The sequence below is a fragment of the Emydura macquarii genome, unplaced genomic scaffold (genome assembly GCF_026122565.2).
Source record: "Emydura macquarii macquarii isolate MOO-44397 ecotype Brisbane River unplaced genomic scaffold, CSIRO-AGI_Emac_v2 contig_2457, whole genome shotgun sequence".
NCBI lineage: Eukaryota > Metazoa > Chordata > Testudines > Chelidae > Emydura > Emydura macquarii.
The window spans coordinates 396,783-410,575 of NW_027132594.1; the positions used below are offsets into that span (position 1 = coordinate 396,783).

At 37.4% G+C, this 13,793-nt stretch overlaps 1 protein-coding gene across 3 annotated transcripts in view; it reads right to left on the reverse strand.

Annotated features, from left to right (window-relative positions):
* TTC27 (tetratricopeptide repeat domain 27) overlaps positions 1 to 13,793 on the reverse strand; it is a 185,044-nt gene that overhangs the window by 26,014 nt on the left and 145,237 nt on the right. For 2 of the 3 annotated variants that reach the window (XM_067562651.1, XM_067562652.1), the window contains exons 16-17: positions 11,282 to 11,447; positions 673 to 870 (exon numbers count right to left, since the gene is read on the reverse strand). In XM_067562651.1, coding sequence (XP_067418752.1) covers positions 673 to 870; positions 11,282 to 11,447 — 364 coding nt within the window. Of the gene's footprint in view, positions 1 to 672; positions 871 to 7,719; positions 7,934 to 11,281; positions 11,448 to 13,793 lie in introns of those variants that run through there. The other variant, XM_067562653.1, reaches the window with a different exon arrangement.

Genomic DNA, 13,793 nt, shown 5'->3' on the forward strand with positions numbered 1-13,793 from the left:
TTAAGTGGGGGAAGTAAACTCATTTTAAGAGAAACAGAAAGAAGGCATTCTTATTCTGGATTGAGAATGTCCATATGGAGTAGCTCAGGATTAGCTGTTCCTGAATTACTCCAGTGTAGATAAGCTCTAAATAGTGCTTCCACATTATGATCCCAGAATTGAGTTTGGTAATTTATGATGCATCAGTGAGCTAGTGTTTTCTGGAGGCTGCAGTCTTATCTTCAGAACCTAAGCTCTGAGTTAAAATTAAATCTCTAGCCATTATGGTTGCAAAGAAAACCTTCAAAATATAAACCTAGTGTAACCAACAGATGGTGTAATAGGAAATTTCTTCTTTTGAAGAAAAGTAATGTCCAAATTTAGAATTATGCAAATTTAAAAAATCAAACGGATGGAAAATTTAAAAGTCTTCCTCTCCCCACCTAATGAGTGTGTGTGTGTGTGTGTGTGTGTGTGTGTGTGTGTGTGTGTGGGGGGGGGGGGGGGGGGGGGGAGGGGGGGGGAACCACAAAAGGACAGAATGCCTGCAGCAAAATGCAGGAACAGTGGCAAAGTGTATGCTGTATCTTGCTACAGTAGTTTGTCCACTAGAGAATAACAGCGTTCTACTACTATTACAAATGCACATTTAGGAAAACAAAAAATAAAACAAAAACAACCCCCAAGATTTACCTTTTCAGTATCTTCAGGGTTATCACTCTGTCCATTTCCATACAGTCTGGCATACAGTCTCCAGATTTCACCATCACCTGTCTCTCTTGAAGTCACTCTGCCAAACAGTTCCTGCAATTTTCCCTTCAAGCCTGTTGCCACCTCTCCATTACGATCAGCCATTCCATTCATCACTGCCCTGACCAGAATATTCAGCACCTCAGAAAGCAGTCAGAGAGATCTTTCATTTACATTCCAATAAACTTCAACAAGTGTTGGCTTTTGATATCTCTGCAACATTTGGATTCCAGGGTATATTCACTGATAATTTAGTAAATCACAAAGACTTTACGATACAAAGATGGCAAAATAATCTTACAAGAATGTTCTTATACAATTATGTGGGATACCAAAAAGTATATTATGAGTGAAGTTCACCCATTTAAACCTCATCTAGACTCTTTGCAAAGGAGTTTTATGGGTGGAGCAGGTATGCAGGAGGATTATTCTGTCGTCCCTCTAGTGAGCAATGGAGGGAATTTTGTGCTTTTGCAAAGAAGCTGGTGTGAAGGGGGGCTTCAGGAGTGTATTTCCAACAACAAGGTTAAAAAAAAAATAAATTGTTTTGCCCATGTTAAAAAGTTCTGGCAACCTTTTCTTTGAGAAGCTCTAGTGTCCCTATGCTTTGGAGCAGGGATTTGAAATTTGGCCTGGAGGGGGATGGGAGGAAAGAGGAGAGGGGCGGGCTTTGTCTCTTTTGCCCAACCTGTGAAAATCTGGCAATTTGGCCACATTATAAATCTTTGAAAAATCAGTTTGCACATGCTCAGTGGAGACTTACTAGAGTTTTGCAGCTTAACTCCCTGAAGATTTTGTCTGCAATGAGCATACTCCAGCCTGGGGCTGAGCAGGACTTCTTCTGCAATTGTAGCTCTGGGCTGCTGCAGGCTGAGCTGAGGCCAGGCACAGAAACTGAGAACAAGGGCCCTGTCTTTCCTGTGCTGTTAACGCCTCCCTGCTGGGCTGAGACAGCAGGAGGATGCTGCCTCATTTGAATGTAGATGGGACAAGAGTCAGACCAGGGAGATGGAAAGAGTAGACTGGAATGGAGACTGAGGCGGGGGAGCCAGGTAGGGAACAAGGGTGGGGTGGGTGTGCTGTGCAGACAACCTTAATTATGGTATTTTCTAACTTTTGAATGCTTGGTGTTGCAATCTTAATAATGTTCTTTAACTTAGTTTTTTTTCTGTGTAATATTAATAAATCATCTAGAATAAATATTGTAGGAATACTACTAATCGGCATTATCTAACAATAAGACACTTTTTAGATAATAAAATCGATACTGTGGTTGTGGTACAGAATACTAATTCCTGTTAGAAAGCTAAATTTATGACTACTCCAGAATCATACACTGATGTACCACTATCCTGCTAGAAATATAAAAAGATTAAAACCCTTAACAATGGAGATGTGAAAACATTGTAAGTTATTACACATTCTGTGCTATTAACAGTAATTGTTGTTTTTATAAGAATCAATAATATTACACATTCCAAACAATTTTACTTTAAGCTAGCAACCAACCAACATTTATTTTTCATGACACAGCTAAATGTTTCTATAACAAATATTTTTCTCAACAGTATAATTGGATTACACTGTTTGGTCAATACCAACAGCAATCAAGTGATTCTCATTAAGTATTTCAAATTCCCGGCCAGTAACACAGTAAATTTAAAATGGGTGATGATATTATAAAACGGGTCTACCAAACTATTACAAGCCAGTAATAGAAGAGAAAGCAACCATAAAAACATCCAAATGAAATAATTCCAACAACTTTCTATTCAGAGTTGATATTAACATTTGTATTTAATCTTTTCACAGACTGCTAATATATATTTTATAAAATAAATTATCTCAACTATTGTGCGAGGGGTGAACTGTTTTTCCTCTCTACTTATCAGCAGTCAGCCTTTCACTCTTGAAGACAGTTGTAGGAAACAAAAACTTTAGTAGGGTTATCTGCAGGAGTGACAGCTATACAGAATAATTTTGTGAAAATTATGCCCAAATATTAATAGGGTTGTAGTCCTGCTGAGCCAATAAATTCCAATATCTATACCTGGATATTTTTAGGGTTTTTTTTAAGTATAGTGTCATGCAATAGTTATGTCCTTGAAATACACCAATGAATATATAGAAACATTATATTCTATTGCTATATCACACAATAATATAAATAATAATAAACAATAATAATAATCAATAACAATAATAAAAAACAGATACATAATACATCAAAGTATAGGTTCTACTTGAAAAGGGACTACAACATAATCAAGTCTTTGTTATATTGCCCTGTTAAAAATATTAGTGAAAACTGCAAGTGAAATTGTATCTAACCATGAAAAAGACTGTTAGCAATCGAATTACAACTTTCTACCTTCACACCACAACTTTAATGGTTAAACTTTAATTTAAATGTCCTCTGAGGGAAGTTAAATTGCCATATCCACTAATACTCCACCACATTCAACAGATGTTAAGTTATAAAGGATCCTGTGCAAGCAACCGCTTTTATTTTCCTTTTGTCAGTTTAATAAGCTATGTCTCATACAAAGCATCTGTGTATTTAATAATGCTCCACTATACTAGGTTGTAGATTCTGCTAGAAAGTAACCTAAATAGAGTGCTAACTGCCTATTGCTTCAGCGTGAGCACCTATTCTGTCGGAATGAGGTCCCTTTGGCCTTTCTTCAACCAAGAAGTGTCCACAAGGCAGTGGATGATGCAGTTTAACATCATGCAGTTTAACGTCTATTTAGTTTGCTCTCTGGCAGAAGCTACAACTCGTGTCACTGAATGTCCAGACTTGCTCTGGGCTTTGGATTCCAGCTCAGTAATCTAAAGTGGGGACAACAGGTCTACGGCAGCCTCCGCTCCTCCATAACTCTGCCTAGGCATATGAGCTGAAGGTCTTGGCAAGACAGTGGCAGGGATCTGAGACCTGGTCTGCACTGACAATGTGGGTCGACAGAATGCGGCTTAAGTCGACCACATAAAAATATGCATCTCTACTGGCATGTCAGTTCCGCCGACCTAAATTGCGGTAAATTCAACTTAATAAAATCACCTCCGCAAGTGGCGTAGCACTGAAGTCAAACGGTGTGGGTCGAATGAGCACCAGTATAAGCAGAGCGCAACGTAAATCCATGTCATTGACCTCCCGGAGGTATCCCATAATGTGCCATTATAACTGCTCTGGACATTCGCACTCTGCTGCACCACGGTCATGTGGATAGGAAACAGTCACTCCCCTGAAGCCCCAGGAAAGTTTGAATTCCCATTTCCTATTTGGTCAGTGCAGAGAGAGCTTTGTAGCTGAACTGCTCATGGCGACTGCACGGCCCAAACATGCTCCAGTATGGAGTCAACCTGAGGTCTTGGATCTCATCAGCTTGTGGTCCGAAGAGTCTGTTCTGGCTCAACTCCGAGCCAGCAAAAGAAATTTGGATATCTACAAGAAGATATCGCATGGAGAAGGGCCACAACAGGGACGCACAGCAGTGCTGTGTTCAAATCAAAGAGCTGAGGCAGACATATCAGAAAATTAGGGTGGTGAACAGTTGTTCTGGCTTGTCACCAAAAATATGCTGCTTTTATGAGGAGCTGTATGCGATTCTCAGCAGTGACCCCACCACTGTACCATCATGTAGCATAGATACCTCCACAGAATCCCAGTCCAGGATGAATGAGGAAGACTCTGTGGACAAGGAAGATAAGGATGAGGATAACGGGGGGGCAGGTAAGCAGAGTATTCATTCTCTCTGAAAGCCAGGACCTGTTTGTATCCTCAGAGCAGCCCAGCCTGACACAGGATAGCGTGACTGATGCCGGGGAAGGCACATCTGGTGAGTGTGGATAGCAAATCACATTTCTGTGATAGCCCCAGTCCACCTTATTTCTTGGAAAAACAAAGTTTGTGTTTTTGTGGGGATGGACTTCCTGGGTTTTGGCATTGGATGTATGAATGACAATGGTTGGAGAGTTCTCGAGCTCTGTTCCAGTCAAGGTTTATCAGTGACTAATACCTTCTTTGCTGGTAACATCAGAAGATCATCATTATGGAGACACCTGATATCCAAGCACAGACATCAGCTGGACTTGGTACTGACAAGACATACATATTTGAAAGATATCTTGCATACATGATCCTTCCAAAGTGTAGACTGTGACAAAGACCACTCTCCTCTTTGTTGTAAAGTGAAATTTCAAGCTAAGAAGATCCACCATAATAAAACTGCCGTACAACCTTGTATTGATTTGTGCCAAATCAATGATCCTATTCAGAAACTTCTTTTTAATGAAGAAGTAGCAAAGACAGCTGGAACAAGTGAAAGTGCTTCAGAAGCATGGGGAATCCTGAAGACAAGTATGTACAATGTGGCATTCAAGAGTTTTGGAAAGAGTACTAAGAAAAATGTCGACTGGTTCGTAGACCATTCAGAGATACTTCCGCCACTCACTGAGAAAAAAAGATCTTCCCTGATCACCTATAGGTCTACTTCTACTACTGATTCATTAAACAACCTAAGAGAAGCTCGTAAGGTTGTTCAAATAGCTTCCAAGAGGTGTGCTCAAGAATTTTGGCTGGGTCTCCATGACAACATCCAACAAGCGGCTGATGCAAGTGACAGTAGACAGTTGTATGAGGGCATTACAAAGGCCATTGGGACAATAAACAACAAGACAGCTCCGCTGAAAGATTTGGATGGCAATATCATAATGAATAAAGAGAAGCAACTGGAGAGGTGGATTGAGCACTATAACATGACATACTCAAGGGAGTCTGTAGTAGACCAATGTGTGCTAGACTAATTGCCTCGTTTTGAAGTTATGACTTCTCTGGATGCCAAACCTACATTAGAGAAACTTGAACAAAGCATTGAAGAGAGTCCCAATAACAAAGCTTCAGGATCTGAGTGTTTACCTTCTGAAATCAACAAATGTGCAAACAACGACTTGTGGCAGAGATCACACGAGGTATTGCTACTCTCTTATACCATATTTTTTTTAACATAGACTTCAAATATTAGCTGAGAGAATTTATCCTAAAAGCCAGTGTGGCTTCCACTCAGAAAGGTTCACCACAGATATGGTCTTTTCTGTAGACAACTGCAGGAAAAGTGCAGAGAGAAGTGTATTCCATTGAACATGACTCTTATAAATTTAACAAAAGACTTTGACATGGGTAGTCGGTCAGGGCTTATTGTTCTGAAGAAGTTTGGTTGTCCACCTACTTTGCTAAACCTCGTGAAATCCTTACATGATGGCATGAAGGCAAAAGTAATGTATGAAAACCAAGAATCTGACTCGTTTAACATCAACAATGGAATGAAGCAGGGCTTTGTACTGGTTCCCACATTGTTTAATATTTACTTCTCATTCCTGCTTCAACATGCATTCCGTGATGTTTGAGGGGGTGTCTATCTTAGCACGAGACATGATGGAGGTTTCTTTAAAATTGCAAGGTTCCGAGCTAAGACAAAGGTGAAGGAGATCAGCATAAGAGACATGCTGTTTGCAGATGATGCAGCTCTTCTGGCTCACAGCGCTGATGCTCTACAACATCTTATTACCAAGTTCTCTGTAAAATCTTTGGGTTAGTAATAAACTCAAAGTCTGTTATCATGCACAATCTGTTTCAGATATCATTTTAGATTGTATTCGTCTGGATGTTGCTGACCAAATTAGTTACCTTGGCTCTACCGTTACTAGCAATGTAGATTTTGATGCTGAGCTTACTAGCAGAATCAGCAAAGCAGCCAGGAACGTTGGTCTTTGCAAGTCTGGAACAATAACAAATTGTCAACTAAAGTGAAAATCCGTATTTATGAGACATGTGTTTTATACACTTATATGGCTTAGAAACATGGATGACTTACACCAGCTATACCAAAAGACTAAACAGCTTTCGTATCAGATGCTTGCGTAAAATTCTTCGAATAAGATGGCAAGTCAGAGTGATAAATGTGGAAGTTTTAAATTGTACTGGCATGACATTTATGGGAACACTGATTAGTAAGAAAAGACTCAGGTGGCTTGGACATGTCAAGTGAATGCCGGATTACAAAATCCTGCAGAGTGTGCTGTATTCTGAAGCATGCAAAGGAGCTACAAAAAGAGGCAAGCCATTGTGTGGATTTTGGGATGCCTGCAAAGATGACTTGGTATCTCTGTGCATGATTGGGAAAGAAGTGCAGAATTCCACTTTGGTTAGTGGAGTCAACTTGCAAATAGAGTGCGGCATTGCGAGGCGGATTGAATCATGCTTTGTGATGACCAGCATCCAAGAAGGAAGGAATCTGCTGCTTGGATTCAGAGCATTGCTACTGCGTGAATGTGCCCGACTTGTGGACGGGACTGTCACTCATGCATCGGACTCAGCAGCCATCAAAGAACTTATTGGCACGTACACCATGCTCTGTAAAGAGCAACGGTGCCAATGACTGACTATCCCAGGATTCGGCCTCCTTTCTCCTATCTAATTTTTTGTGACCACACTAATTTATTCAAAAGAAAACAAAAGCTCCAGAAAAAAAAAAACTATCCTAAAACATCTTAACTGATGTTAGTTAATCTCATTTCACAATTACTATGTTCTACAACAACTCCTTTCATATAAAAATTCAATTAGTCAAAACATGTTCAAAAGCCTCACTGATGCTAAGCAAAGCTGACAGAGCTCAAGTGAGGAAAGGACCTTCAGATAACAGGTTTCAGCATTCTGTAAAGCAGCTCCCTGTAAATACACTCTCTGAAAATACCTTCCCAAATTAAAGCTTAAAATCAAGGAAGTGATCATTAATGAACAGCTTGAGAGCACAGGTGCCTCTTGAAAATGTTATTCCCCCCACCCCGCCACTCAAAATCCTTGTTGAAAAGCGCCCTTACAGAAATCCAAGCACAAAAAGCTTTTGCTTCTGCCTCTTACTACAAAACACTCTAGCAGCATGAGGCAGTTGAATGAGGATAACACATAATGGAAAGAGGCAGTAGAAACCTTTATTTTATAGTGTCTCTTCTGTGGGATTCTGTATTCATGTTAATCCGCACACTGAATTCACATTTACAGACAGTACAGCATGTAGCTTTGCTCCAGAAAGCGATGTTGCAAAACAACCCAACAACCAACAGAGCATTTGATGTCTTTGTTATCCTCAGCATGTTAACATTACAGATAAACACCGACTGCTTGGCTCCAGTGATCTGCATTCTGCGAAAAGTTATGTGATTAACATTCTGGAAGTCCCTCTGATAACACTCCCATACACACCAGAAGTTAAATCATTGGAGGAAGACAGTTTACAACAGCTGAGAATCTGCCCCACAGTCTATTTTTTTTTGTGTGGTAAATTTTGACTTAATTATTGGCTAAACTTTAGTTTGTCTCATGTACAAGCGTGACCCTAAAAACTTTGCCAATTGGCATAACTAATTCCATGAGTCTTTAATGTTAGATAACCTCAGTATTTGAGGTATATTCCACAGTAAGTATAGTAAAATACAAACTAATAATATAGGCACAGAGGTGAACTTATTTATTTATATTAGGAAAAATTGGCAAATTTTTAAGGACCTTGACCATAAAAGGGAATGCCAAGAATAACGTGCACAAAATTTTAATGTAACTATCCAGGAATCAGTTTTAGCATTACTTTATATACTGTAATCTTTTATTCTACCTAAGTTCTTTTTTATATATATATTCTCCCTTCCCACCCCCCAAACATCTAATATCTAGGTGCCAAGATTGACAGGCCTAGCAGCTGAAGTCCTCCTTTTATCCACAGAGTTACAGTCTGGTTAGTAATTGTGAGGATTTCACAGTCTGTTTCACCAATATGTATCAACCACTAATTTCTAATTAACATGCTTTAAAATGTAGACATTGAAAATGTAAGTGTTCATATCACAAAGCTGAGAAGGATATGTAGGCTAAGTAGAAAGAGAGGGAGCTCTCTTACATGTGAAAAGCAGAGTTGTTCACTTTGAACAATATATCCATTTAATAAAATCACCATACAAAGTCCAGTGTGTCAGCTTAGACATATGATCCATGCAAAGATCAATTACTGTTAATGTGACAACTCACAGTTTTTTTCCCCAGTTCATTTTTATTTTACATATGGGAATGATTATTAATATTTTTCCCTTTAGAATTTTGTCTGCAGCATCTATATGTGTATACATTCAATCTCACAATATCCTACAGCCTATCAGAATTCCTGCTATGAAGGGGGTCTGTGATGTCATTAGGTAACTAGAATAACTCTGAAGCATAATTTCCTACAATTATATATTGTGGTCACAAGTCCAAAACAGAAAAGCAATAACCTAATGTACAAATAGAAAACATACTATAATTCAATTACAAGCTTCTTTACACAGTTAATAAAACTGTATTTGTTTAAAAATATGATTGACTACTATGCTGAAATAACATTACGAATCTGAGCACAGACTACAAAACCAAGGATATTCTAAATTACTTCAGTTGTATATTACTAATTTGGTACATTTAGTCCTGTATCAGAGAATCCTACAACAATGGGCATGAAGCACACCATGGGCAATTTTTTATGTATGGGTCATAAGGGCTTGTATTGTTAAAGTGCGGTGCACTATTTGTATATTCATCCTCCTAGATTAGAGTGTTACCTAACACTGATTTAACCAATGTTTTTATGTTCTTCCTCCTCTCTTTCTTGGCATGTCAACTAGTACAGTAGTTAATAAAACATCATCAGAGCTGCACACTATATCTAAGAAGATCAAGTTGCGCTGGCATGGAAAGCGGCATGTGATAGACACACCCACTTCCATTTAGCCATGTCCATGTTTTACTTAGGTGTCTATTACCAGTATGCTAACAATCCATTGCCGGAGAGATGGAGGGCCACAGGGAAGGAGAAGAACTAATGCTCAAGTCAGGCTGCAAGGTGGGAAGGTAAATAGTTTAGAGGACTGACTGTCCGGAAGTACTGAACAGGGTGAGTTTTGTCTAAGAACAATAACAAAACCTTTTAGTTTCATCTAATCATTTTTAGCTAGGAGAGTATTCTGTTCCTGCCTATACAATTAATAATATAAGCCTTCCTGGAATTCTTAATCAGATTTTGGGCTTGTTCATAACCACATATGAAAATCCCTCTAATTACATATAACTATATTAAAGACAAGATGCAGAAACTTGGAAGACTTTTTAAGGTCCATCTCTACTGGGACACCTTAAACAAAAATTCAGGACATCTAACATCAATATAATCCTAAACAAATAAAAACAGCAATGTGTGATTAAAAACTGAATGGAAAATTAGAACAGAAAGGAGAATTATGCAACAAAAAACGGAAACTTATTCTAAGCAATATGCCAAAAGCTTAACTGAATATCCAATATAAAATCCTACAAAGAACACACTTGATTCTGAAAGCAGCCCGTACCAGCTCAGAACACGTGAACTGTCCCAATAGAAAGGGCACACTTGTTCATATGTTATGTGAATGCAGGAAATTCTACTCCTTGCAGGCTAATGACAATCTGACCAACCAGAGTGACATTAGGATCAGTTCTGGACTACATTGCGTAACACAACTATTATTTGAATCAGTAATTCAGAAAGGCACTTTCTAACTAGAAAATCTACATTGTATCCCCATGAATAAACATGATTCCTTCCGAATGACAGCACTATAGCTGCCAACAGACTAATCCTTACCACATGGAAAACTAGAGTTTCCACAGATATTGAAGTATGCTGAAATACACTAGAGAGCCTTAAGACCTTTTCAATTTTATTCATATTGAACAACAGGCTGCCTTGTGTGTGATGGTTTTTATACTAGTGATTAATACTGTACTTGGGCATTTTTGATATTTAAAAAGTAAACTTAAAAAGAAAAAGAGTGAGATGCTTTTGAAAGTCATAGTACAGTGTATTCTTTACATCTCCTGATCATCAAACTCAAAGATTTCCAGCGATATAAAGCACATTTAATACATAAAAACAAACATTCGCTTTCATTTACTATAGTGAAAGACATATAAAGTTCATTCATTGTATTTTCATAGTTTTGGATTATATAGGTTTAATACTGCAAATACATATTATTCAGTACATGAAATTTAATTCATTTGTAAAGGTTTGTTTATATAAGATGTAAATTTTCAAATTTAAGTGGAAAAATAGTAAACCTTACTACAGCTGTAAGGTATAAAACAATTTGTATTAATGCTTACAGTGAGATACATAAGTGTATGAAAAATGAAAAAATGCCCAACAGTTAAATTTAGGGATGAACCTGAGCAGCAAACTTGAAATCTACTCTTCCCCAAAGCCTGGGCATATTTGAATCCAGGGTACTGTTTTGGTCGCATCTCTAATTTAAATTATTTCTCTTTACAATCAAAGTTTCATAATGAAGCAGACTTGCCTGGATATCTTTCATTGTAAAGTATGCTATTGTTATTTAAATGTACTTGTAGAAATGATTTGCATAATTATCAAGGAAAAATGAATGTATATGACATGTAAAAAACCAAAAAAACCCAAACCTGTCTCACCTGCACATCTTTGTACTTTTCTTGTAAATCCATGAGCCGGTGATAAGCTTTAATTGCTTCTGAAAACTCTCCAATGTCTGTACTGGTGACCAGGTAGTTTTCCCAAATCTGCCAGTGTTCATAATTACACTTGAGAGCTTCTTGGAGACTGCGAAATGCTTTGATTCTAGTTAAGAATAGAAACAAAAGATTCTGCATATAACATACTAAAAGCATTCTGTATTTACCTAAAGGATACATAATTCACAAACACATTTTGAAAACGAATGAAAATTTAAGATTAAATGTTCAGAATTTACATGAAAGTCTGAGAATCCCTTTCTTTCGTGCCCTTCCACTCCCACCAGTTCATTCTATAGCTCACTATCTCATATCTGTTCTCAGATCTCTCTCTCTCTCTCAGTGACACCAGTTGGCCTTAGTGAAGATGACATTGTTGTTGGCCTTCCTACAAGAATTCCTCCTCTATTATTATTCTAGTGATATATATTGGATCAGTTGTCTTTGGCCCTTTCAAATCCTTTCTCCCTGGGACAGCAACACAAGTAGACCATGGATTTGCTTCTCGAATACTCAGTAACCTCAGCTGTTAATAAATAATTTGTTTTGCAGGACCTATTTGTTATCCATCCTTCTTTGAAAAGACATTGAGCTAGTCCTTAAATTCAAAACCACAGAAAATGAAAAATACTCCATTAATCTCACCTGGCACATAATCTGCAAAGAAAAAACAAACAATTTACTGTAGTAAACTGTCTGCAAACACTTGATCAGATCATGTAAGATTTTGATCAAGAAGCAAAAAAAGTATAATCAACAGTGATAGATAAATAGATAGATAAATAGATCTTTGGCCCTTTCCAATTAACAGCAATGAAAGGCACCTTTTAGAATTATTTGTTATGCCTTTAAAGAAAATACTACAATAAATACAATATTACTGTATAGAAAAGGAAACTAGAAAGTAGGTGCTTATTTAATCACTTCAGTAAATGTAGATGCTGTTACATTTTGCCAAAATGTAAAACTGTCATTCTTATTAGTTGATAACGTTTTCGTTTTAAAAAAAGAACACAGTAGATTAATAGATTCCGAAGCCAGAAGGGGACATTTTGATCATCTAGTCTAACCTGTATAATACACAGGCCATAGAGCTTCACCAAAATAATTTTTTGCACTGTTATTTTAAATGCATCTTTGGGTTTTAATCTTCTCATACAGTGGGCTATCTGTATTGATATTTTCAATCTTGAATCTGAATTCTGCCAATAAATGATGACAACGCAATCAACCTCTCACTGCAGTTGTAATCAATTTTTGAAAAATAAAGTAGCTTTTCAATGCTGAGTTACTACAGTGGAAAGAAATGTGAAAATTATGAGACAGTTCAGAGCACAGCAAAAATATTTTCCAACACTTACTATTTTTGTCTATGTTAAGGACATAAAATACTTTGCAATTTTGGCATGAGTTTCTCTTGATAACACCATAAAATTGGAGTCAAAGTAAAAAAAGTAAAGTAGAGTGGATTGCTCAATAGTGTCTTTGCCCCAGGCTGCAAATGGACAAGTGGAAGTCATTCTGATGAAGAACACTTCTAATTATTAGGCATAGGCCAATGTACACAGCCCTTTAAAGTGTCATAGCATGCTTTGGAGGTTGAGAAGTAGGAGTCAAACACCAACAGTCTCTGATTGGAAGAGGAAACATTTCAAATCAATGTACATTAAAACAGTGCATTCTGAACGACTACATAACCACCCTGTCTTGTGAACAGATAACAGTTTGTTCTTTTTAGAGTGCAACAGGGATAATGAATATATAAGTCATTGTCTGATCCAATCATCCTGATTTTGATAACTGATTGTGAAGTTCCTTCAAGACACTCCCACAAAGGCATCAATGAGGAACTGATGAAAAGGACACATGGTCAAACAAATTAGGTATCTGTTTATTTCTGTTCCTCATTTCAGCTTGGGTAGTCATTCTACCCTTTGCCTTCTTCTCTCTGTCTCTCCATAAATATGTCTATTTGTCTCAAACTTATTTATAGCATTTGCTACAATGCATTCTCATGGCAATTTACTTCATGTGTTTACCACTTTATTTGAACTCACTGTTTGTCCTCTCCTCATTATAATTTCATTTCATGAAAATTAAACCAGATACATTGTTCACAAATTTAAAACAAAACCCTGGCAATTTCAATATACTTTCATTTTTCTACTTTTTATTTCTAAAGTTTTATTCTTTTTGGTAAAAAAATATAATGGGACACAGTCTAAGTACAGAGTTTTATCCCAATTAAATTATACTTTGATATTAAGCCCTTGCAAAATGTTACCAAAAGGTAATCTATAGGGAACTTCAATATTACAAAGAGTCAAAATACAGAAATTAGCTGCCTTGAGTCTGGGGTTTCCTCTATTAATGGTTAATTTGGAGGAAAAAGAACAAGCAGACTATTATGCGTATGACTCTCCATCTGCTTTTGTGAGGTGAATAGTAAACT